This window comes from Atractosteus spatula, chromosome 1 (genome assembly GCF_055471065.1).
Source record: "Atractosteus spatula isolate fAtrSpa1 chromosome 1, fAtrSpa1.hap1, whole genome shotgun sequence".
Taxonomy (NCBI): domain Eukaryota; kingdom Metazoa; phylum Chordata; class Actinopteri; order Semionotiformes; family Lepisosteidae; genus Atractosteus; species Atractosteus spatula.
Window position 1 is genome coordinate 51835699 of NC_142706.1, and position 25371 is coordinate 51861069.

Here is a 25371-nt window from a genome sequence, read left to right on the forward strand (position 1 = left end):
TACTGTAGCTCCCCATCTATTTCAATCCTGTATCAAGTATTTTAGATTTTTAATATCACGAAGTGAGATAAATGGCACAACCTTGTTTGAAGACGGCAAGATCTGTGCAGGTTCCATTGAGCTGCTTTCAGGCATGTAGCGCCAGCGGTGATGTCATGCAGCAAACAGCTTGCGGAGAAGGCAGAGAAACCTCCAGCTCTGGGTGTGGCAATACTGAACAAGAAGACTTGCCCTGGGGCAGACCCTTCTGTCATTAATTCGAGGAGTTTCTTGTGGGTGTTGACTATGAGGAGTGAGACTCCATGCAGATTCCACACAGAAGGATCAGATGTCTGAGGTTGAATTTGGAACCCAGTGCTGATAGATGCAGCTCCACACTCGCGCGTTGCTCTTTTGCTATTTGTGAACACCATATTAATCACAGGGCTCCTGCCTTCAGGCCCATTCACATTTTTTACCAACTTTTTTCCCCACTCTGCCGGGTATTCTAGCTTATCTTTGCATTAGTTTGTAGTGGAAGGGCACTATGAGTCTCGCGGCTTATTGCAACTGAGCAGGAACTGCTGTAATAAATGTAAAAGTTATGAAAGACTCACGTGTACTGCAATAAATTCTTGATGTTCTGGATTAAACTAGACCAATTAAACATTTGTACAGCTGTAGCAGATGAGCTGTGATCTGACATTATACTGAATTATGCTATCCTAATGCAATTATATATTTTTCCATTTTATGAATACAGTGCTTTGTTCCTTTAACTTCAGATTTCACGGTATATGTCATTGCGAAGAAAGTCTACAGTCAAAAAGCAGAGTTTTCATTCTGAAGTATCAAAGTATCCAGATCACAGTTTTTTATCAATTTCACAAAAATAATCTTATAGACTGAGAACTTCCAATAAACTTTCCTAATATGTAATCAAAAGATTATATTTATGTTATTATATAGGTACTGAAATTAGTGTGGGGAAAAAGCTGATAGAGTATTCAAATAAAGCAAGGTTTTATTGGTCAAAACATCTCTTTTAGGGATGAAATTAAATATTAATAGTCTAATGTAACCATAGTCCTTAAAGTTTGGAAACAAATCGATCTCTGCACTTAAGTATGCAATTGTAGCTGACAAAACTTTGCCTTAAAAAGTTGATGCCTGCAGGAGACGATCAGAGTTCGAGCTTTTTTTTCACTTGATTTTAAATCATAATTGTGAAGTGTGCTGACTTGTGCTTGGTAAGAAAGGTGTATTTATGAGTCTGTAGGTCCAAATAATGTGCAAGGATGTTTGTACAAATAAAAGGCTCATGGGTAAAGCAGAGCTGTGGAGCAGTGAGAGAGCAGTCTGGGGACAGTTCTGATGCCTTGAAAAAAAATAGGGTGCTAATTCATTCTCCATCACTGTGATTACACATTTGGAAAGGTAGAAGGTCAGTTCAGCCTGGGAAATCATCAACCTGCTCGTTGTCTTCGGATGACTGAGCTGCTGGTATCCGATACCTGCATCCTTACGATAGAAGTGTTGTTGTGACTCTAACATGAACACTGTAATGCACGTTGTGTATTAATATGGAAGATGACCCTCTGGATATGGCCAAAGGGTTGTCTTTCTCATTGGATCTTAATTCTGAATTACCTATGGTCCACTTAGGCTTCCACTGGATGGGTCACTTGGGGTCTTGCTGTCATACTGCATTGTGAATTGTGGCTGATTGGCTTCCTAGCTTACAAAGAAAGGATTTTAAGAAACCATCTAGACTGAATCTTTAAGATCTTGGGAGTTCTGCATGACTGGGCCCGGTCACTACTGTGGTGGGATACCCCTGAGGAAACCAGTTTACTGTAAGTGCTGTTTGTGAACCAACATCCTTGAATGAGATGCCTTACCAAGTTTCTGACAACTTCGGTAATTAAAGCTCTTATGTAGCTTTTGTAAGAGTTAGGGGAGTTAGCCCCAGTGTACTGGTTACATTCCACATTGGGTTGACACGATATGGCTTCTCTAAAATTCCTTCTGAATTCAACACGAAGCAGTTTCTGATTTCTGCTCTTCATCTGCTGTGTAGAGGAGCTTTTTGCATGTAATGGTTGGTGCATGTAGTCAAGGTGGCTGCTGCATTTCAACAGTGGTCAAATACGAACCTAAAGGAGGGATCCTTCAGAAACAAAAAGCATTTTGTAAAAGCAATATTATTGTAGAAAGTGCTTAGCCAGAACAGATACGCTGTGTTTTTGGTAGCTGAAAGTTTAAGGTTTAGCTCAAAGATGACTCATCTACAGTATATTTGAAACTCTTCTGATTATATCTCTTTAGAAGTTCTTAGAACGGTGAACAACAATGTTTAATTCTTGATTTAAATATTTCCATTTGGTGCAATTCTTTTTAATAGTTTTTTTCATTCAAAGTCTTTTCAACATTATTTGGTATAATGTGATAAAGGGTCGCAACTGTTTAAAAAAAATATTTTTTTATTCTTCCATTAACAAGTCTCATTAAAAATCCATTATGTGTAACTCTCGTTGTGCTTAGATTAGCTCTGTACTTTGGCTTTTTCAAAGAGCTCTGAAAACAATTACATTACTTCTTAATTACATTGTCAACTAATACAGTTGGAAATCAAATTTCATCTTCTTTTCATTACGTGCTTTGCATATAATTAAGGTAAAAGATTACAGATTTGTCAAGGGCTATAAATAATAACATAAATTGCTGAATTTGTAACCTTTTGTAGGAGTTATATGAAACTGATTTCGTAAAATGTGCCTAATATGTGCGAGTGTCTTTATTATGCAGTGCTGTGCTTGTATCCGAAACGTCATGTGAAAAAGTCAGTAATTGCTTCACCTCACTTGATCCTCACACCACTCTTCCTAGACCCTGACCTCCCAAGCACGAACATGATGTAACATTCACCCTGTACGTTATGTGAAATTAATACAATTAGAGATCTGTGAAGGTTACACAGTCATGTTGTGTAAGGTTTTATAGTAGACATTGTTCAGAACAGCACAGTCTTATGCCTCAGAGTTTGTACATGTACGTGCACGAAGGTGCAGTGTTTTTCTTCTAGAAATTCAGTCGGTCATCAAAGAACATCATCAGTCATCAGTGTCAAAAGATATCCTCCAGGAACCAAAAGGCATAGCTAAGAGAGTTATAGTGGAACCTCATTAGGTGAGGTACATGCTACTTCTGAAAGATTGTTTTTTCTAAAGTACTTTTTGAAGGAAGTGTCAGACGCCACTGGAAATAGGAATGAACCTGTTACACATTAACTACTGCGTCAGCTTTGTTGTCCTGTCTTTTTCTTTATTATTAGTGCCTGATTTCCACTGTCAACCAATAATGTAGCAAGAAGACTTCCCCGAGATGGGGATAGTCTGTTACAGGTTACCTCCCCCAGCTCAGATGGTGCTCTTTTTGTTGTGAGTTGACTGAGACGAGTGAGTTAAAAGTACTTCACTTGAGAATGTGACCCAGGCTCTCCCTTGGGGCTTAAACCCATAACCCTGTCTAAAGCCTTAAACACTCACCATGCTACCCAGAGCACCAGCACAGTGTCCACAGAAGTATACAGGAACCTGTCAGGTTTAATGCTACTAATCCATGACAGAATTTCATGATGACATGATTTCATCTTCGAATAGCATTGCAGGGTTAATATTCTATGATGGAGAAATTTTCCATGTCAGCCAGTCCTGTAAATAACCTGGAGCCCTGATTTAGCGGTATGTTTAGCAAAGTACTAAAGTACTTTTCCTAATATTAGTGATTTAATTCCACATGTAGACTGAAATGGAAAGTAAGGTAGAGGAATCTAATTATAAGGTCTGTAGCAGGTTTTGCCCTAAGGATACGTGTTTGCTTAGGGGGGTGGGAAGAGGATTAGGAAAACGTGCAACTAATTCCCAGGCAGTTTAAAAAAAGAGAATGAACATGGGCTTAGAACCTGCCTGACCTTATTTTTTTAATTGAAGTATGCACTTTAAGTCTTCATAACCATGTGTTACCCAATCCTTTTAAACAAGTGTTTGGCATTTAAAAAATATTTTGCAGGACTATTAACAGTCAAGCAAAAAAAAAAATCTTGCTATGAAGGAGTTGCTATTAATGAATGAGGTCAATTAGACTTGCAGATGAAAAGGCAAACTGGGTCACCATCACTGCCGTGTGAACTGTCTGAACCCACTAAAATAGCGTTTAATTTTTGTTCTGTATTCCAACTGAGCATTCTGTTGTCTTTCAGTCGTGAGGCATCGGATCCAAATGAACAGACAGTGATTGCTGTCATGCAAGCTTGGATGTATTTCACAGTTACAAATGATTAAAGTGACATTTCTGAAGAGCTGCTGTCTGGTATCCTAGAAACAACAGCCCCTTGGTTGCAAATGTACTTGTTATGATGGCGGCCAGTCCCAGGTCCAAGATGTTCTAGTTGTGCTGGTCCAAACCATACATCATGTCTGAACTTTTCATGAAAACTTCTCTTCTCTCTTTTGGCCAAACCATCATACTTCCTTTGTTGCTGGAACTCATTCAAAATTGCAGATATGACATTTGCATATGACACTGTTCCTTGAAGAGTCCTTGTATAGGCAGCAAAAGTGATAATAATAATAACATCATAATAATAATTCCTCACAATTATATAGCACTCTTCTGGACACTCCACTCAAAGTGCTTTACAGGTCATGGGGACTACCTTCCACCACCACCAATGTGCAGCATCCACTTGGATGATGCGTCAGCAGCCATAGTGCGCCAGAACGCTCACCACACATCAGCTATCAGTGGGGAGGAGAGCAGAGTGATGAAGCCAATTCATAGATGGGGATTATTAGGAGCCTGTGATTGGTAGAGGTCAATGGGAAATTTGGTCAGGACGCTGGGGTAACACCCCTATTCATTTCAAGAGACACCCTGGGACTTTTAATGACACAGAGAGTCAGGACCACAGTTGTAAGGGTCATCTGAAGGATTGTGTCTTTTTTTACAGTGTAGTGTCCACAGGGTGTGCGCCCCCTACTGGCCCCTCTAATACTTTTTCCAGCTTTTTCCCAGGAGGTCTCCCATCCAGGTACTGGCCAGGCTCACACCTGCTGAGTTTCAGTGGGTTTCCAGTTGTGAGTTGCTGGGTGACATGGCTGCTGAAAGTTGAAAGTCCTTTGTTGTTCTTCTAACACGTGGGTGAAATCCACAAAGCATAATGAGGCAGTTGCTTCTTAACTTGTATTTGAACTGATGACTGTGCAATAAAGAACTTGACTTCTAGTAGTTGAAATATCTAATCCGGGTTGCAGGTTATGTAATCCATTCATTTATCCATTCATGGATGTCCCTTGGGGTGCAGGATGATTGTCTCCCATGAGCCCGCAGGTGACTGATAAGACAGGATGGGAGACCCACACAGGAACCACTGGTTGTGCAGGTGCTGTCCTGGGAGATGTACTGTGATAGCTGTTAGAGAGAAGAGAAAATTGTGTTCTAGAAAATTAGGAAAATTTAAAATCTACAGCCCCATTCTTATTCTGATCACACGGAATGCTGTAATGGTTAATTTGCAATAAACTTGTCTGGTATCTGTATGTATTTGTGCTGCTGAGGGGGCAGTGTTTAGGAATCTGTGGTGCTCTGGTCCAGAGGGAGGGTTCTGGGTACAGTACACATTACTGTGTTGTCTCTGAGCCAGTGAGCTTACACCAGGTGCTCCTGTCTGCTCAGCTGTATGGATGGCTTACCAGCATTGCTGGAGTTTGTGATCAATCACTTCCCATCGAGAGAGACTTTTACGCTGTTTTTTTAACACTACTATGACTGGGATAAGAGGAATATTAGAATGTGATTTCCAAGTAACCCGATTTGTTTGTGGTGCTGCCTAGCATTTGTCCTCACTCTGGTTTTGAGGCAGTGCGCCTTAGACAAGGTTTGACAAAGCCTGAGCTGGAGGAGCCAGCCTTGTGTGTCGGAGTTAACAGCAGTTAGCTCCTCTTCCTTTGAGATCTGGACCAGAACATGGCTTTGCCCTACTTGGTGGTCAATACAGAAAGCACCCAGAGCTTAAACGTCCAACGTCTCGGACGTTATTTAAATGATGGGACAGAAAGGCCTTTCTGTAGGGCCCGGCTGGAGAAAGGCATGTACGGAGCTCTGTGCCCTTCAGTAACCTCTCTTGCCATTTCTGTCCCTCTGCCCCCTGTCGCTGAGGCCCCGTTTTATCGGCTTCTACCAGCAGCACATTTTTATTGTCAGCCAGTAGCCCTGATGTAAGTGTGATTCAATTCAGATGGCATTTCCAAGAGCAGTGGTCAATGCGGTCTCTGTCTGGCATGGCTCAGTCAACCGGACCTTCTACCCTTCATACAGACGGGAGCAACAGCTGCAGCACTGGGGGCCTCTGAGGCAGGAATTCAGACCATTCTGCCCAGAGAGACAGTCGTTCAGTGCACATTCAGCTCAAAAAGCCATGTGGTGCTTGGAATTTCACTGCTTTAGTTATTCCACAGGCCCAGTATGCTTAATCTACTTCAACTTGTTTCTTTACATTGGGCCTGACTAAAACTAGTGGTTAAGCTGAAGGCAGTTTTTCTTGCCATCTGAGGTAGTTTTTATGTTCTGCTGTTTTGAAGTGTTTTCAAATTGCGGATACAAGCCGTTTCCATTTATCAACGAGAACTGCCTTGGTTTAAAAGTCAAGGTAAGTTTAACACAATGAGACCTTTTTTAATGCTGTGCTTTAAATACAGTTATATAAAGTGCGTACGTGAGTGTTCTTTGATGGGGGCAAAAAATAGTACAGTCAGTGGCAACTTTCAGCCTGTGTGTGGGGAAGCTGTAGACTTGTGGTACAAACTGTACACTGTTCCTCTTCAGTGTTTTAGAGACCTTGCAGCTCTGTCGATAGAAAATAACTGTCATTAAGATACCATTATAAGAAAACACAATGCCTTTCGGTTGCACGGGTGCGATATTACAGCTGCTAGATTAGTAGCAGTAATGTTATAGCAGCAGGAACTTTTCATCAGGGGAGCTGTGCTGTGGGGAAATTGAGTAGACTTACAGAAGTTCTGTTCATCAGCTCCTTATTAAACTCGCTGTGTCTTGCTGCTGTGAAATGACCTTGCCTTGCTGATGCTTTGATTTGTTTCTTCCAAATCTTTGCAAACCTGGAACAATGAAATGAATGTGCCCTTATTGTCCTGCAAGGGAGCAGCTTTACGAAGTGACTAGCAAGGCAAAATGCGAAGGTCTTGGTCCTTATTATGCAAGTTGTGGAAGTTTAGTAAAATGCCCATCAAAAGTAGAAAGACTCCAAAAAACAAGTACAGCAAAGTTCCAGGTCCTTCTTTTCACCATCCCCCCACATATTTCTGTCTCACAATCTATTGTACTGGTGTTGGTGTACTTTGTAGAAAAGATTTTTTTAGAAAGGACATGCAGCATAAGTAATTTAAAATTATCTTGTCACCAATTTCAATGGAGTTTCTCTGATAAATGTACTACATACAAACATGCTTACCAAAAGTGACTGTAAAGTGACTCCCTTATTCAGTTATACAATTTGGAGGCTGAGATTTATTGACCAATAAGTCGTCCACTTTGCTGTCAACAAATTATTGGAGTCGAGGGCGACTAACATATCTGCCACCTGTAGATGCTTAAGTACAAAACCCAAGAAGTGTTTCCAGTAACTCACGTTACTCACTGAAAATGCTCTTTTTTAAGACACAACGCCACAGAATTGAAGACTAAATTTGAGTCCATGAGTTCTTTTGTTCACTGCTAAAACCCTGGAAATAATTTAAAAGTTCATAACCTGTTATATATACAGTTCCATGAAAAACATATTTGCTCCCATTCAGATTTTCTCAGTTTTTGTATATTTTCCCTGTTGAATGTTCTCAGAGCTTCACGTCACTCCTAATGTATAAAGGGAGCCTGAGTGAATAAATAACACCAAAGTGCGGTGCTTGTTTAATTTATTTCATAAACATTTATCCAACATCCAATGTCCCTGTGTGAGAAAGCTAACAAGCTCCTTTGGTTACACAACTGGTTGCACCACCTTCAGCCAGAACTGCAGCCAGAACCTTCCTGTAATGAGTGAGCAAATCGCTGTGTAGAGATTTTGTCTCATTCCTCAATGAAGAATGAGCGTTTTCTAACGCGGACTAGTTTCATGTGACGCCACAACATTTCTGTGGGATTTAGTTCCGGACTTTGACTTCTCCATCCCAAAACACTGAATTTCTTCTTCTTCATCCATTCTTTTGTAGACTAGCTTGTATGTTTGTACAGCATACCACCACCGTGCTTGACATCTGGAATGGGGTTCTTATTGTGGAATGCAGTGTTTGGTTTTCGCCAGAAAAAGTTCAGCTTTTGACTCGCTTGTCCATAGAACATTCCTCCAGAAGTCCGAAGGGTCATGTAGATACTTTTTTGGCAAATGTGAGAAGTGCATCAGAGTTCTTCTAGTGAGCAATGGTTTTCCGCCTTGATACCCTCCCATGAGTTCAATTTTCACCCTTTTTTTTTTGGCTTTTTGTGAACGCTGACTTTGGCTAGGGTGAGAGAGGCCTGCAGATCCCTGGATGATGTTCTGGGCTTCTTTGTAACTTCCTGGACAATTCTATGCTCACTCTTGAAGTGATTCTGGCAGGATGGTGACACTTCGGAAGGATGACTGTTGTCTCAAATCTTCTCCATTTCAAGACTGTCTCAGACCATGGATCAGTAGATCCCCAGAGCTTTAGAAATGGTTTTGTAAGCTTTTACAGACTGAGCAGGGAATGATGGGCCTCTGAATTCTCTGTCTTGAGAGCTTCACTTCGATGATGAGAATCAAAGCTGGTGAGTGTTATATAGAGAAGACCCTGATTGTTTAATAAAGTATTCACAAACTTGCCCTAGTTTTTCCTTTAATTGAAGTCCTGAACTTTGGGGATGTTGAAAGTTTTACACAGAAACATTGGATTTTGGATGACTATGAAATAAATGAAACAAGCACCAAATATTGGTGTTATTTGTCCGCTCCTTTTATGTATCACTAGGAGACACATGAAGCTCTGACAATGTTCAGTGGTGAAACTGTGCAAAAACTCAGAACATCTTAAAAGGGGACAAATACTTTTCACTGAATATTAAAGTGTATTTATAATATCAAGACTTCTTGTTAATCTTGAAGAAAAACTTAATTTTGTCTGTGAAAGTGTTTTTTAAAGTCTTCACTACTGTTTTTGTATGGTATATGGCTTTTGCATAGTTTCTCCTAAAAAGTGGTTTGAAACTTGCAACAGGAGGCACTCCTTTACCCAAAGGGTGGTGGGAGTGTGGAACAAGCTGCACAGTGGTGTTATTGAAGCCAGTACCCTGACTTCTTTCAAAAAATGGCAGGATGAGATTCATGGATCAATTAGATTCTGACGTCCAAACAGACTACATGGGCGAATGGCCTCTTGTCGTTTGTAATCTTAATGTTCCCAGGTACAAATAAAATTCAGGCAATTACAATAATGGGTCACTGACATTATTTTAGAATTATGGCGTAGAGAACAAGCACTACCATCCATTTTCAGCCCACATGCCCTAATGAGAGTCACAGTCTCAAGCCCAAGGTTTGTTATTGACGGAGGCTTTAAAGAAAACATTTTGAAACTGCGATCTGCTTTCGTGCTAATATGAAAATTCACGTATTGATCAAATTTCGAGTCAGTTTCTTTATTCTGGATTCCAGGCGGGCTCCCGTTAGCTTGGGCATTGCCAGCAAGGCAGAGGCTGCGCTCCACTGGACAGATTGCAGGGCGCTAGCAAGCAGGTGTCTTGATCTCCACCTCGGTGTCTGTGCCTGGCTGAGGAGCCAATGATGTGAAGCTGCCATCTGTGGGATTGTGACTGCACGCCTCGAAGTCCGAATCCCCCCTGGAAGGTTTTGACTTGATTTCTCCACGCCTGGTTAGGGGGCTTGAAGCAGTGAGCCACTGTGAATCAGAGTTCCTCATTCTTAATGGGTGAAACCGAAGGGGGAAAAGGATATTAGCATTTTTCTTTAAAAAAACAGCTCCCATTTGAGTAGAGCGAGTTGTTCATTGATTGGCGACTGGTGTTTCAGCATTAGAATTGGCATCTCGTATTTAGGAAGATGAAGTAGTCTGCTTTCAGAATGTGGCAGAAATGGCAAAACATCTTAGGTGGTCTTAAATTTCATTTTCCAGTTTTTTTTATTTTCCCTTCCGTTAAGCTGGGTTTTAAATATCCCTCAGGTCACAAGGAGCCAATGAAAGTACCAGTATGTCTTGGGACTATGGGAAGAAACCAGCGCACCTGGAGGAAACCCACATGAACACAGAACGTAGAGGAAAACATACAAACTCCACAAATAAAGCCCCCCATGAGGTGAACGCAGTGTCTAAGCACTGTAAGGCAGCAATGCTAACCACTGCAGCACCGTGCCGCCCACATACAAGTGTAATAATTGTGTAGTACGACCTCATTGTTGGTATATAACAATCTGATTATTTCCCTCAGCGTTCTTTTTTGCTGTGCTGCGTTAAGTAATGATTGGAACAAACTGTGAGAAAGCAGCTACATAAATTCCAGCCATATCTGCCCTGAAACTTCATCAAGCAAAGCTGAGACTTGTGGCGTCTTATTCTTGGCAGGTAACTCTGTGTGAACACAGAGTTGCTGCATGTACTTCTTCTTTTAGCATTTAATTGTAAAAAAGGACAAGTGTAACAGTGAGGCAAAAGTGCTACTAATGAATTAATGAGGTTTGAAAAGACCTTGGATGTATTTTGCCTTATGGCACATTTTTATCTTCTTGGTGTGAAGAATTTCAGCTGAAGGCCCTGTAGCATTAGAAATACAGCCCCCAAGGGATGGCCAGCTGTCTGTTCTTTAGAAAAGCCAGTCAGCTCATCTAGGCCGTTTAGTTGCTAGCAACTAATTTGTGTGTTTCATTTGGTTTCAACAGCATGGCTGATTGTTACATACCTCCACAACCCTTTGTGAAGAAACATGTATGATGTTTTCAGTTTTAAATGGACTTCCGTTGAGTTTCCATTTGTTTCCCCTGTTTTCTTTTTTCACTGTTGCTTCTTCATTGAGTTGACCATGACCTTTGGCAATTTTAATACTAATTTGGATCCCCTCATAGTCTTCAATAACATAAATTGCGAAGGAACAGGTAAAGGTTTATTTTTCCACAGCTTTTTCCACAGCCAAAACATTGTTTTTTCTCTACCTTTCAGCATGGAGTGAACCTTTACTCATTCCTTTGCACGCTGATGCAGCTACCTACAGTACTCGAATAACATCATTTGATTTACATTCTGTGTTTTTAACTTGACATTTATGTGCTTCCTCCATATTATCAAGAAGGTGTCTTTTTCTTAGCTACACAAGTCTTCACAAGAAGCCACTTCAAGCTTCAGCAGTCCCCATTTTGTATTTAGGTTATTTTTGCCCCTTATCTTGCATTTATGACCTGTCTTGAAGTTTCTTTTTTTGAGTTTCCTTTGCAGGTTCTACTCTATTTAATATTTCTCCTGTTTTGTTGTAACCTGTAAACTTCTAGTTTTAATAATCATAAGAGATTCCAGGTCATTAAACATAAATTAGGAAGAACAGGGGCCACTTCTCTCAGTCGTGTCTCAATACATAAATAGATCTAGTTTTAATTATTGTTTCCATAATCTTGTAACATTTGGCTTAATGGTCTATAATTGGTTTGGTTTTGTCTCCTTTCTCTGTGTGAGCACTACATTAGAAAGTTCCAGTCCATGGATACTATTCCCATTTTGATTGACTTTTGCAAACGTTAACAGCCTACGAATTGAATAAAATTGTTTTCTTAAATACAATTACTCCTTGTAATTATATACCATCATATGACCTGAAGATAGAAGCATTTAAAATATAATTCATGTAATACTACTGCCTTTTCTAAGCTAAGTCTGTGTCATGTTGTTGGATTTCTATCACGATCAACACCTAAATGAACCATTCACTTAATCAACTTGTCATTTCACTTTCTTCATCTAGAAGTTTTCTTTTATTATCCTGAGACCTTTTCCCTCTACTTTTGCTTTCATTTGCTGTTGAGTTGCTGAATTATTACATTTTTGAACGGGGAAGGCGGCAGCTGACAATATCTAAACATTTTATTGGCACAAAAGCATATAGAAATATCCGTCTTTTTGAACCAAAATAAAAAATCGGTACGGATTTGTGCTTGACAGAGTGCAGTGTCAGTTACTGATCTTGCATGTGCAATTCTGTCTACAGTCAGCAGTGTGTGATGGCAGGACTTTCAAGGCCAAGTCGCTAGAGTCTAGCCACACCTCTGAATTCCAGCTAAACTGAAAATGTCATGTTGTTCTGTACTTACCCAGCATGCAGCTCTGTTTATTATCTTTATCCGGAAATAGCTTACAGCTTATTCTGTACCCTTAAAGTACAGATCAGCTGTTGTGGCAGTTACAGTAAAAGTAAAGGGAAAAAAAAGCAGTGAATGCAACACTGAAGTGAAAATGTGGTGCCTTTTAATGCCTCTCAACTTTGTTGTAGCTGAAGGATTCTGGTTCCCTTTGTTTTGACACAAGTCTGTCAAAGATCTCTTACAAGCGAGGACTGCTTTACCTCGCTCTATCACAGCACAAGAGTAATTAGAGATGCTCCAGACATTATGTTGCATTTTTCTTTTTGCTTCCTCGATCACCTTGTTGTAGCTTGTTGTGCAGTATGTGAAACAATAAACTGTACAATGCATTTTCTTTCTTTAATTTTTTAGTTTGTTAAATATATAAACACTGTCAACATGCTTATGTTTAGTATTTTGCTGGTAACTGATTATATTCCTTTCAAGTTTCAGTGTTAAGTCTCCTTGTTTCTTGACTGTATCTCCTTGCTTTTGCTTTGAGATACCATAAAGCCTCTGTGCAGAGAAATATTTATGATTTGGCTGGGTAGCAAGCACTGTACTCTGAAGTTTTAAAATACCTAAGGTGTCTTTATGAATTTGACTTCTTCCTTGTGTACATCTGAAAGACACCAGCTTCAATAGAATAGCAGGTGATAGCACTTATATTTTTAGATTTACAGTAAGTTGTTTGAAAAGTCTTGCGTGCAAATTGGTCTTTAAATGATGCATGTCTGGCAGGCAGACGTTTTGTTTCTGCTTTGAAATCCATGCGAAATGATGTTTGTTTGATCATTCCGGTATTTGTCTCAGCAGTGTTATTCCTGACAAGACTTGGATCCGATCATCCAAACCTACGTGCCCACAGACTGCATGTTTTCCTGTGAATATTGAAAAGAAAAGCTTTTGCCGGACCCGTTTTATGTCCTCTGTAAAGAAACAAAGCTCCCGATCACTTTTGAAGTAACTTTTTTTTTCTAGCTGGAACTGGCTGTTGAAAGGAAGCGTTTTATTTTTTTTTTTCCAGAGCAGGTACAATGCAGTCCGCAGCCCTGTGGCTGATGTACAAAACTGATCCTGTTGCTCTTAGTTCCATCCTGCAGGATGGGTGTTCTGTCTCCTGGTCCCCCTGGAGTCCCTGAATTCTAAACTGTGTGTGAACTGCTCTTCCTTGCTAGGCTTCATGAAAGCAGCTGTTCAGAGCAGCTCGATCCATTAACACTTGAGTAAAGGGAGAGCCCACAGTACCCCCAAACTGCTCATCCCCAAGGAAATCTAAAGTGCTTTGTCAGGTACTGGATCAGTGCCCCGGTGTATCATTTCACAGGAGGCACAAGGAAATCCTTATTCATGTCCACAGAGGTCATTCGTTATGCAGTGGCAAGGTGCAGCCTAGCAGATTGTGTTGACACCATTAGGATTGCTTTTCTGTGGTTGGCTTTTTTTTTTTGGTGCGTGTGCCTTGAACATCAGCTGCACATCGTCTCGTCTTGAAAGTCAATCTGAGAAGGCATCATTTGTGGTTTAAATGTAGTAAAAGTCAGTGCTTCCTCTTGCTGCTTTTGTTTTAATCTACAGAAACAAAAGTTTCCCCCGAAAACAGCTGGAAGACCTGCTATTTCAGCTCCTGCGCGAACTGAAAGATTTGAGCTTCAGGAGTCTGGTTCATAGATCGGGGAGACTGGCAGGGTGTGATGTACCAAAGGCAATATTGCGAGAAAGTCTCGCTGCACACAGAATGCTGATATTGGAAGAAGTTCTATGACATGAGTTGCAGTCCCTGTCAGGAGTGTAGGGGCTGATACGGTGGTGCTCTGTGCCTGCAGATCAGGCATGTTTTGATTGGCAGCAGAGAGCCATTCCTGTGGATGTTTATTTCTGTTGGTTCAGCTCTCTTGTTTGTTGACGGGATGGGGTGATGCTCTCTGAGCTAATCTTGGCTTCCTAACAAAGAGGCCCTGTAGTTGGAAAAACAGCAAAGAAAAAAAGAGTCACATTGTTAAGCCGGCTACAATTTTCTAATCAAAAACAATGGTTCAGATCGCATTCCTTAAATTCCAGTGTTTTTCCTTGAGTGGTCATTAGCTAGTGTTGGTATTTGTTTTTAATTTCAAAACAAAGGTGTGTTGCTTGCATTGTATCGGATATGATTGAAATGTCACTACAACATTCTTTTACATGTACCTTTACTGTTGTTTGGGGGAAAAAAAGACCATACCAATGTTTCTGTAATGTTTGTCCAAACTTACTTTTGAAAAGATCTCCTTTATTAGAGATCACTGAAGTCTGACTTCAGAGTGTACCTTTCTACTGGCTGCCCTGTCAGTCCTCAGAATCTGTGAGGTCACCCACAAGGTACAGGGCTGTGCATTTCCCTGTACTGTCCTTTAAAACACTGCTTTACTGAGATTTTTTTCCACTGAACCTATCAGGTGCACTGCTAATTAGAAAGCTGTGGATGGCTACATTCCAGCAGAACCAATGAGTAACTACCTAGTTTGTTGATATTAAAGAGAATATCAGTTGGAAAAGCTCCAAGCAACCACACAGATAAAGCACAGTCCACACCGTTAGTGCCTGGCCATTAACTGTAGCTTCAACAAGGTGAAACCAATACATTTGAGTCTGATGCAATGGGGAAAGAACTCGCTGTAATCTAGGTTAAGACTGTTGGCTATTATATTTCCTGAAGTACTGAAGCCCAAGGAAGTGTCAGGTTCATTATTCGGAATTATGACTAATCTCTTTAAGTGTATTTTGAAGCAAGCTGAGATAACAGCATTGCCCATCGCAGTAGTTATTTTGCCTTCAACAAAGTACATAATGTGATCGTAAGATTTCTCCACTAGTTTTCTCATCCCACACTCTTTGTCTGCAGTGGATGTCATTTGAAATATTGCCATGAATATCTCTTCTTTTTAGTACAGTTTTTTTTCCCTTCTTGGTTGTTGTGATAGAAACTTAGACTGTTAATAAAATTGTATATCTGTTTTTGGCCATCAGTGCTGTCATAACCTCAACATTAAGGTCTTTCTTGGGCAGAAAGGTTATTGGTTCTGAGTCTTGGGCCATTTTAATGTTCTTGAAGTAGGAGCGTGAAGAGTTTCCCCTTGAATCCATTGGTTTCTAATCAAGTGTTTTGGTCTGTTCCTCAGGCATGGAAGAAAAGGTGGTTTGTGCTGCGCAGTGGGCGTCTCACTGGGGACCCGGATGTGTTGGAGTACTACAAAAATGACCATGCCAAGAAACCCATCCGCGTCATCGACCTGAACCTCTGCGAGCAAGTGGATGCTGGACTGACGTTCAACAAGAAGGACCTTGAGCACAGCTTCATTTTTGACATTAAGACCATTGACCGGGTCTTCTACTTGGTAGCGGACACAGAGGAGGAGATGAATAAGTGGGTCAGAAGCATATGTGACATCTGTGGGTTTAACCCTACCGATGAAGGTAAAGAAAGTGAGAAAGTTTTGGCTTAGAACAGCTTATGAGAATGTATTGAATTTTACCTGCCCCTCACTACAGCTCTTGTAGTCCTGTAGTCTTGTTGCTATGCTCAATGAAAATTATGCATCTTAATTCAATGAGAGCGCTTTCAAACCTGTCTGCGGTAAAGGGAGTAGTTGTGTGTTAGATCCAGAAGCTAACTTGAACTTTATTGCCATATGTAACCGGTACTCGTACAATGGAATTCTTACTTACAGAAAGTCTCTCGATTGTAAAAACAAGTATAAAAAACAAGACAAAGTGCAAACAGTGCATCAAGACAATGTACAAACAAACAATAGACAATGTGCAAGTAAACATGTAGACAGTTTGAATGTAAACAATGACTGGAGATGTGCAATAGATAAGAAATCATAAAGAGGTAGATGGTGATGGTGTAGGTGTGGTCCGAGGGGGATGGCTAAATGTGTTCGCCAGTCTCACTGCTTGTGGATAGAAGCTATTGAAGAATCTAGTGGTAATTGTCCGTATGCTCTTATATCTCTTGCCTAAAGGGCAGTGGGGTGAAGAGCTCATGCCCGGGGTGGTGACTGTCCTCTGTGATGGCCAGAATTCTACCACGGCAGCGGTCCTCATAGAGCTGTTTAATCTCGGTTAGACCGCAGCCGATGATCTTCTGGGCCATATTGACCATTCTCTGCAGTGCCTTTCTTTCTCGCGAAGAGGTGTTGCCATACCACACGGTGATCCCGTTGGTGAGGACGCTCTCGATGGTGCAGCGGTAGAATTTCACCAACACATGTATTGGCATCCCCCATCGCTTGAGGCACCTCAAGAAATAAAGGCACTGCTGAGCCTTCTTCATGATAGAGTCAGTGTTCACAGTCCAGGTTAGATCTTTAGAGATGTGAATTCCCAAAAACCTAAAGCTGGTGACTGTTTCCACTTCCGTTCCATCAATACTGAGTGGGCTGTGAGTGTATGGCCTGTGTCTCCGAAAGTCCACTATTAGCTCTTTCGTTTTCTTTATGTTCAAGTCCAGGTTATTGCTATGACACCACCTAAGCAGCTGTACAACTTCATCCATGTAAGTGGACTCGTCATCATCACTGATCAGTCCTATTATAGTGGTGTCATCAGCAAACTTAATGATGCGGTTGTTGCTGTGTCTTGCTGTGCAGTCGTGAGTAAATAGGGAGTACAATCTTGGACTCAGACAGCAGCCTTGTGGGGTTCCAGTGCTCAGGGTGAGTGGTGTTGATGTTTTATTGCCTATCCGCACCACCTGTGGTCTCTCGTTAAGAAAGTCCAGCAGCCAGTTGCAGACAGAGTTGCACAGACCTAATCCCCTGAGCTTTGTCACCAGTTGACTGGGTATGATGGAATTGAATGCTGAACTGTAGTCTGCAAACAGCATTCTCACATACGAGTTCTTAGTGTCCAGGTGTTCCAAGGCTGTATGCAGAGCCAGGGAGACAGCATCATCCACTGATCTGTTGTTCTGGTAGGCGAACTGCAAGGGGTCCAGGGACTCTGTGATGGAGGAGTTGATGTGTGACAACACCAGCTTTTCCAGGCATTTCATCACCACAGATGTTAATGCTACTGGGCGGTAATCATTCAGGCATGTCACTTTTGTCTTTTTGGGGGTTGGAACAATAGTGTTTTTTTTAAAGCAGGTGGGGACCATGGACTGTGACAGGGAGGAGTTAAAGATGTCCATAAGCACTGTGGTCAGCTGGGCTGCACATGTCCTTAGGACTCGAGGTGGTATCCCATCAGGCCCTGCAGCCTTACGAATTTTCACCCTGCTCGGAGTCTTCTGCACGTCCTGCTCTGAGAGTTTCAGAACAAACTCGCCCTGCACACTTGGGGTCTTCTCAGCATTGCCCGTGTTCAGAGCATCAAAGCGGGCATAGAAGTGGTTCAGCTCGTCAGGCAGGGATGCGTTGTTCGTGTCAATCTCCTGGCTGCAGCCCCTGTAGCCTGTGATTGACTGTAATCCCTGCCACAGCCTCCGGGTGTCAGCGCACTGCGTTTCAAGCCGCACTCTGTAGCTCCGTTTGGCGCGTTTTATGGCTTCCTCTAATGCAGTGGTTCTCAAACTTTTTGGACCAAGTACCACCCCTAATCCAACCAAAGCATCCAAGTACCACCTACAAGTCATCATCTCATAGGAACCCCAGAAATTCTCAATGACCAACATGAGTGTGCGTGCACACACACTCACACATACATATAATAAATATTATAATAATAAACTTTATTTGATATAGCGCCTTTAAAGGTGGCTTCTCAAAGTGTTTTACAGAAAAAAAACATTAACAACAACTAATAAAAAAGCACCATTTCAGTGAGAGTGGTGAGCCTGTTTAGTTGAGCAAAGCAGATGTGAATTAATTTTTCGAGCCTTGATACAATTCACAACAGAGTCTAACAGATTTTAAATCGTCAGGCATTTTGTTGACGGCAAAGGTCACGCGGTGGATGTTGTCATGCGTACATTAATTTCTGGAGCAACCTATCTAATTCATGCAACTACACCGTTATGTCGGCTTGTCATTGCTCTAGCACCGTCTGTACAAACTCAGACGCATTTTATCCAGTCGAGGCCATTCTCTACGATAAATTCATTCAGAAGCTGAAATATGTGCTCTCCTGTAGTTCCTGTTGGTAGCGGTTTACAGAACAGAAAGTCTTCATGGGACATGCCCTCAAACTCGTATCTAACGTTAATGAGCAAATTGGCCAAATCTACTACAGACTCATCTAATTGCAGTGAAAAACATCTGCTCATCTTAATGCGCTCTATCAGTGTACTTTTGATTAATCCTTCATTTCAATAATTCTATGAATGACTGTGTCTTTCAGGGGGGGGCAGCAGGTCGAGCTGTTTAGCAGCTTTTTCTCTACACATAATACGTGTCAGCTCTTTTGCCAACGGTAAATAAGGTTCTTCAAAAATAGTGTAGCTTACCTGCTTTAGCAATATGCAAGCTTGCATTTTTCCGTTTTTATTTCCGTATTTATTTAAAGTTTTTATTTCATGCGCATGGGAGCGAAACACAGAGATGCTCGGTGTATTTTTCTCAAATTAGAACAGTTCTTAAATATTTTTTTGTTATTACGCTTTCGTGTGCTCACAAGATTACCTGCGTTTGTAGCACGTATTTCTATGCATTCCTGTGTTTACAACGTTGGCATTGTTCCAAAATCACGCACATTCTCCTTTCTCCCTATTTGCTGGAGATACAGTAGCTTTTCTTAAATACAATTGGTCACTTGCATCCGTAGCACGCATTCCTATAGAGTGGTATAGAATTACAGATTATCTCTTGTGTCCACTGAAGTATTAGCGCGCACTGTATCGTAGTACGTAGGCTGCGTATTCGACACGTATTAAAATACAAAATATGAAAACCCGTCGCGATTTTTCAGCGCACACGACACAGTTCCAGGGTCATTTGGCGTACCACCTGGCGGCACTCCGCGTACCACTGCCGGTACGCGTACCACAGTTTGAGAACCACCACTCTAATACATACCGTGATTTCTTGTACAGCTCTTTGTCCCCCGATTTGAACGCGATGGATCTATCTTTTATTTTATTGCGAATGTCGTTGTTGAACCACAGTTTCTGATTGGGAAATGACCTAATTTTCATTTCTGGTACACAAATGTCGGTGCAGTATTTAATATAACTGAAAATAAAATACAGTTTGCTCGTAGCGAATAGTAAATGGCTCAGATGTTAAACTGGCATGCAGTGCAAAAATATTTAGGAACTCGGCTGATAAAACTTGGCTCCTTATGGGCATTTTTCTTCCCTCTACTCTCCACAAATAATTACTGAGCACCGTTTCTTGTGGTTTGTTTTGTGACCATGCCAGAATTCGTCTGCTGTGTTGGCTGGATACACCAACATGGCTGTATGTGCTCATTTACTCAAAACTAACAGGGCATGCAAATCCTGTGGACACAGGCAAGCAAATCGGTGCTGTTAAGTATCACATGACTGTGTGGCTTAAATAAGGTTCTCGGACTTCATCCCACAAATGCAGTAATCCAGACTACTGAAAACCCATCCATGTCCTCGAAAGGCCTTCAGTTACCGGTTAATACAAAAATACTCAAAGGGTCTTGTTTAATATGTTTGTGTACCTAATGTCAACACAGTTTCAGTTTTTTAAATCTAAATAGTGATAGAACAGTGCAGGCTCCTCAGTGTTTCCTGCCCAGAGATTTAAATGTTGCTTTTGAGTGTTGTGGACAAGGATGGGGTTCCAGTCATGTGTCTTGGCACGTCACCAGCTGTTACTGAAGTCACTGTTGCTTTCTTCTGCAGAAACACTGAGGAGCCTTGAACAACTTTACATGACTTGATAACTGTGGGGAGAATAGAAGCTGCTTTTCTCAGAATAGTAAAAAATAAACAGTGACCATCTAAGCATAATCCTGTTACTGAAAAAAAAATTTGATGGACGGATGTCACAAATGTATATGTTACAGTAAAGAGGTGTACAGTGTCATTTAAGTCTCGCACAGTGCAGGATAGGTACAGTGTAGAGTGGTAAAGGCTGAAATTCGGTTCCCTGTATGAGCGGTACCTTTGAAAGTTGCCATGAGCGTTGAAGGGGGATGCCTGACAAGATGCATATTTTTCTCAGCTTTCACAGCTTGAGGTCAGGATTCCAATCTGAATCGAATGGCCAGGACGGAGTCAATCATTTACCCTCTTCGGAAGGAACAGGCTACATTGCACTGTCCTATTTTGGTCAGTACATAGGCCATGACACGAAAAAGCTTAAAATGACATAGCATAGCGCAAACAATGCCTCTAATGAGGCAAAAGGCATCCTTTAAGATCCATTACCTAGCATTATCCCATCCCGTGCTTCTTAATTCTTATACTGAATTATCTACATGTATTATTCTAATTCTGTACCATTTTATGTGACAGATTTACCAGAGAATAGGTTAAATTGGTAACCCATGCTGTAAAACTGAAAAAAAAACATTACAGGAAAAATACAGCTTAATGTGTATAGATTAAATGCCACTGAAGGAGAACAAAAAACAATGAAGGAAGGTAAAAAAGTAGTGTAAGAACGTGATGTAAAAAGTAAAAAAAAAATCGGATAAGATTGTTGATTTAAAGCTTGAAAACCAGTTTTTTTAGATACAAGAGATTGTATGAATGTATAAAAATCATACAATTTGTCTTGTAAAGCTACAATAACTTAAACCTCTAGTTTAGTTATCTAGGGGGAGTGATACAAGGTGTTCCCAGTTTTTTGGAAGCCTCAGATCATGAAATGAATTTGCTTTGAGCAGTGTAATGTCATGCATATGGTGTGAAGGTTAAAAGTGCACTCCCACAACTTTTATTTGGAGCATTTATCATAAAAAAAGGATTGTTTATCCTCCATCTTGAGGCTTGAAGAGGCAGCAGTCTCTTTCCTGTGCAGGAACCAAAATTCCTTTGCTCCCAGAGACCTCTCTAGATCAGGGGTTGCGTTTCCACTGACTGTTAAGAGTGTCACCACCTGGGATATTCAGTGCTTTTTAAAAAAAAAAATCATGTCGAAAGATAAAGGAATCAGCACTGCTTGTTAAAGCATTGAATATTTAACTTAGTGTTCATCATCGCTCTCTTCATTGGTAACTAATTGGCACATCTGGTTTCCCAGGATTTTTACATTTACAATAATCTTGTGCCAGTTAGAGTTACAGCTAGGTGACACACTGTTAAATGCAATCTGACCCCACAGAAAAGCAAGCATCAGTCATTCCTTTCAGCCATTGGGAAAGCCTCCAGAGTGTCCTTGGTGATTCTTCAATTGCCCATGGATAATAAAAAAATCTTAGAAAGGCGGGGGCCTTGGTGGTGGGGGGGTCGGTGAGGGGTATAATTAGAGTCTTCAACCCACTTCCCGCCCCCAGCCAGACGCGGCAGGCTTTTGTAAATGTCAGGCCATTGTGGATGGACACGAAGCCTGGTGCTGCTGCCTCAGTAGCAGTGTGGGTGGGGAGAGGGAATTAAGAGAAGGGGGTTTTCCCGCTGCTAGCGTGAATCAGCATTCAGACAGAAAACAAGTGAACAGAGAGACCCTGGCCTGCCTGCTTGCCTGCCTGTCCTTGAGATGGCAGTGCTTTTGCGAGAGTGAGTCACAGGCGTTCTGCATCGTGAAGAATGTGCGCTGGGAGAGCGCTGCTGAATAGAGAGCAGCACGTAACAGACCTGGAATGAAAACACCGACGAGACCTTGAGGAAACGCTGTGTGGGATTAATTGGTTTTTGACAGGGAAAATAATGAACACTTAAAAACAAATAGATGTGACACAGAGCAGGCTCAGTGGCACAAATGTCAATCTAAAAATCACAAGTTGCTGATAGAAACTGTGGTTATTTAACAGGAATTACATAAAATGCGTGAGTGATACAAGGGGTCCTCAGTTTTTTGGATGCCTCAAATCATGAAATTAGTTTTATTGGCTTCTTTACTTGTTAAATTTTATGTTTGGTTTCCATGACCTCCAGTGCCTTTTCCTGTTGTTGTTATTAGAATGAGTGTAAAGTTTGAAATACTGCAGCCAAGTGAGCAGTAAGGATGCGGAACTGTTTTGTGGACAGCCAAGGCTATCTACGGAATACTGTATTTTGTTTTTCTAGGTGGATTATTTGATGCTTACCATCTTAGGTATGGTTTGAGGTCATTTTAGGTGTGCAATATTTGGCTGAGCACAGTGCTGAAACCACAGAAGTATCTTTCCTTGCTGTGTAACATGATTTATATGAAAAGATGGGTATGCTGATAGAAGGACAAGGTAAGATTTGGTTAATAATTCAGTACTCCAGGCATGTGGGGGCTTTTTCCATCTGGAAAATATGTGCCTTTAAACATCTTGCAATACCCTGGGAAGCATGGACCTTAGAGTTCTAGTTCAGGGCTTAGATTGAAGCTAAATATCTAAATAAATGTCATTTTTTTGGATAAGGTTGAGAGAGAAAAACTGAAGCCTGGCTATATAACTCTTCTTGCATTCTTTCGAAGGTGTGTATCTTGTCCTCTGTGGTCAGCCCTTTACAGAGCCAGATTTTTAATTAAAAGCATCTGTGACACCTCAGCAGGTTCTGCTGAATCGCATCATAGGAGACCACAGATGGCAAACAAAGCAAATAACTGTGGAAGCACTCATCTGCAGCTTTTCCCTAATATAGCTATGAAGTTTTCCCGTAGGTCAGGAGTTCTGTAAGCATTTCAGTTAATCTGCATCAGAATCTCAGACTGCCCATATGGATATTATTTTTGTACTGAAGCATATTGAAAAGTTAATGCACATCTCTAAATCTGCTTTGCCCTCTTCACTTCTTTATAGTTTCAAGTTAAATTTCAGTCTTAGAGTGACATCTGTTGTTTCATAGTTGCCAATTTTATTTTTAAGGTCCATAGAGGCGTATTACTGTGACAGGTACAAATTGTAGGCTTGTGCATGATTTTTTTCTGCATCTTGAGCTTTGGGAATTGAATCAAGTAGCTACTAACTGTCAAATAAGCTAGATGTGCCTAATGGACTCCTCATGATTTATAACCTTTCTGTTCTTGTGTAATACCATACCACCTCAAAGGAATGTGTTTTATTTCTTGTTTTTCCTAAGACTCAGTGAAGCCCTCAAACCCATCCAGCAGTATGTCTGTGGATGTACCACTGCAACCTGGCCTGCCCAGCATGGATGCCTCACCCATCAACAGAGTGCCTCCACCCTATCAGCCCGTCAGCATCCGCCACCTGGAGCCCTCGACTAGCATGGACTACCTGTGGCTGTCCAACTGCGAGAGCAAGAAGCCTGAGCCCGCCAGGTGAGGGGCTGCGTCACGCTTGGCTTATGTGCAGTAGCAGAGGGGAATCCACTTACTTAGATGATTGTTACAAAGGCAATGAAAGTGTGTACTCAAGAGAAGTAAAATGGGATTTTCCCTCGAGAACTGTATTCGAAAAATGGTTTCATAGCATGTCATCTCCGTTTAGTTCCCATTTTTCCCTGTACTTTTGCTATCTTTTTTTTCTGGGGAACAATTTTCCCAGCCTAGTAACGTGTTGTATGTGATGACTGTCTGTGTTCCTGTGCTACCTTTTAAAAAGCCCGGCTTCACTTTCATCTCTGAATCTCTTTCCTTTTTCTGCATGTTAGTCTAGCCTCGTCTTTCGCCACAGAAGAAGGCGACGAAGAGTACTTGCTCCTTGAGCAGTGCGAGAGCAAAAAGGCTCCCTCAGCCAGCCTGTGAGTGTGGCCTTGCGCTGTGCTGAACACAAGCATGCTGCTGCTGGACACAGTTTTAGGCACTAACCTCTGCTCACTCTTCTCCCCAGCGTGTGCTCTTGGACCAGCCCCGCTTGCTCTTGTTTGTTGCATTGAAGTGTGTTGAATGGCGCGATATTTGTTTTTTTCTTTCTCAACATCTCTGTCTCGCGTGATTGAATATTTAAGACTCAGGTTTGGTTTCCCTGCTGTTCTGGCTGCATGTGGTTTGTTTTTACACGTGTGGATTTCGAAACAAGACGGCAATTCGAAAACTAATATAAAAACATAACCAGGGGAGAGTGTGCACTTGGGTGGTTTTCATTTGAGTTGTGATAAGAGTTGGAACAGATACAAGCCTGTGAATTATATCTGGATCCTTTTCATGCATGTTCTCAATTATGTTGTCAAATATGTCAAAGTGAAAGTTTTAGCCTGTGAAGTACAGTATTACCATCTTGCATCACGATCTACACCTACAACCTCATCTATAACAAATAAGATAGGCAAGAAAGGGCCTGGGCAGTTCTGGGCTGGAGGACCTGAAAGGATGGTCAGGCTTCTGCTGTATGTGGTGTTGGTGGACCTTCCTCCTATAATTCAGTTGGTAAAGAGCTGAGAAATTACTTCATCTGATGTGAGTGCTGCATTGCAGGGATGAATAAAGGTATTCCTCTTCTGTACTTGAAGTGCTTTGAGAACCTTTGAGAGGAAAAGTGGCATGCAATGCAAGGATTTCTTCTTGTTATTAATTGTGCTGTACTTGGCTGAGCTAAGTTTGTATCTTCAGCTTTAAGAGGTGATAATGGTGAGGTGGCTCACGTTTTTTTTTTTCAAATTTATTGCAGAATAAATAGTGTGTGCTAATTTTATTTACCCTTATGATAGAAAATAGCAGCGCGTTAACAGAGCTTTTATTTTTGGAAGTAGCATAAAGGTCGGACTAAGATGGTTGTTATTCAACACCCAAAAAATTTGTATTTTGTTTTTCTGTTTTACAGGAATCATTTTATTATCTTGTTTCACAGGTCTTTTAATACATTTTAATACATTGAAAGTATAATATGAGGTTTTGTTTTAAATGATGTGAATGAATGTAAATAATAGATTAAAGAAGATCAAAGGATTGCTCATTATGCTACCCTGCTTGCTTGCTAAAACAAGAACTTTCTGCTACCTGTGACCTAGCTGTGAGTTAATTCATGTTTTT

At 41.1% G+C, this 25371-nt stretch overlaps 1 protein-coding gene across 15 annotated transcripts in view; it reads left to right on the plus strand.

Moving 5' to 3' along the window:
• The window catches only part of gab1 (GRB2-associated binding protein 1), a 93814-nt gene that overhangs the window by 44811 nt on the left and 23632 nt on the right, over positions 1 to 25371 (plus strand). For 9 of the 15 annotated variants that reach the window (XR_016090792.1, XM_088910059.1, XM_088910086.1 and 6 more), the window contains exons 3-5: positions 15568 to 15862; positions 23520 to 23721; positions 24054 to 24143. Coding sequence is in view for 14 of the 15 variants with exons in the window: in XM_088910059.1 (XP_088766185.1) it covers positions 15568 to 15862; positions 23520 to 23721; positions 24054 to 24143 (587 nt within the window). In the remaining variant the exon portion in view is untranslated. The remainder of the gene's footprint in view (positions 1 to 15567; positions 15863 to 23519; positions 23722 to 24053; positions 24144 to 25371) is intronic. The other 6 variants (XM_088910158.1, XM_088910150.1, XM_088910134.1 and 3 more) reach the window with 1 other exon arrangement.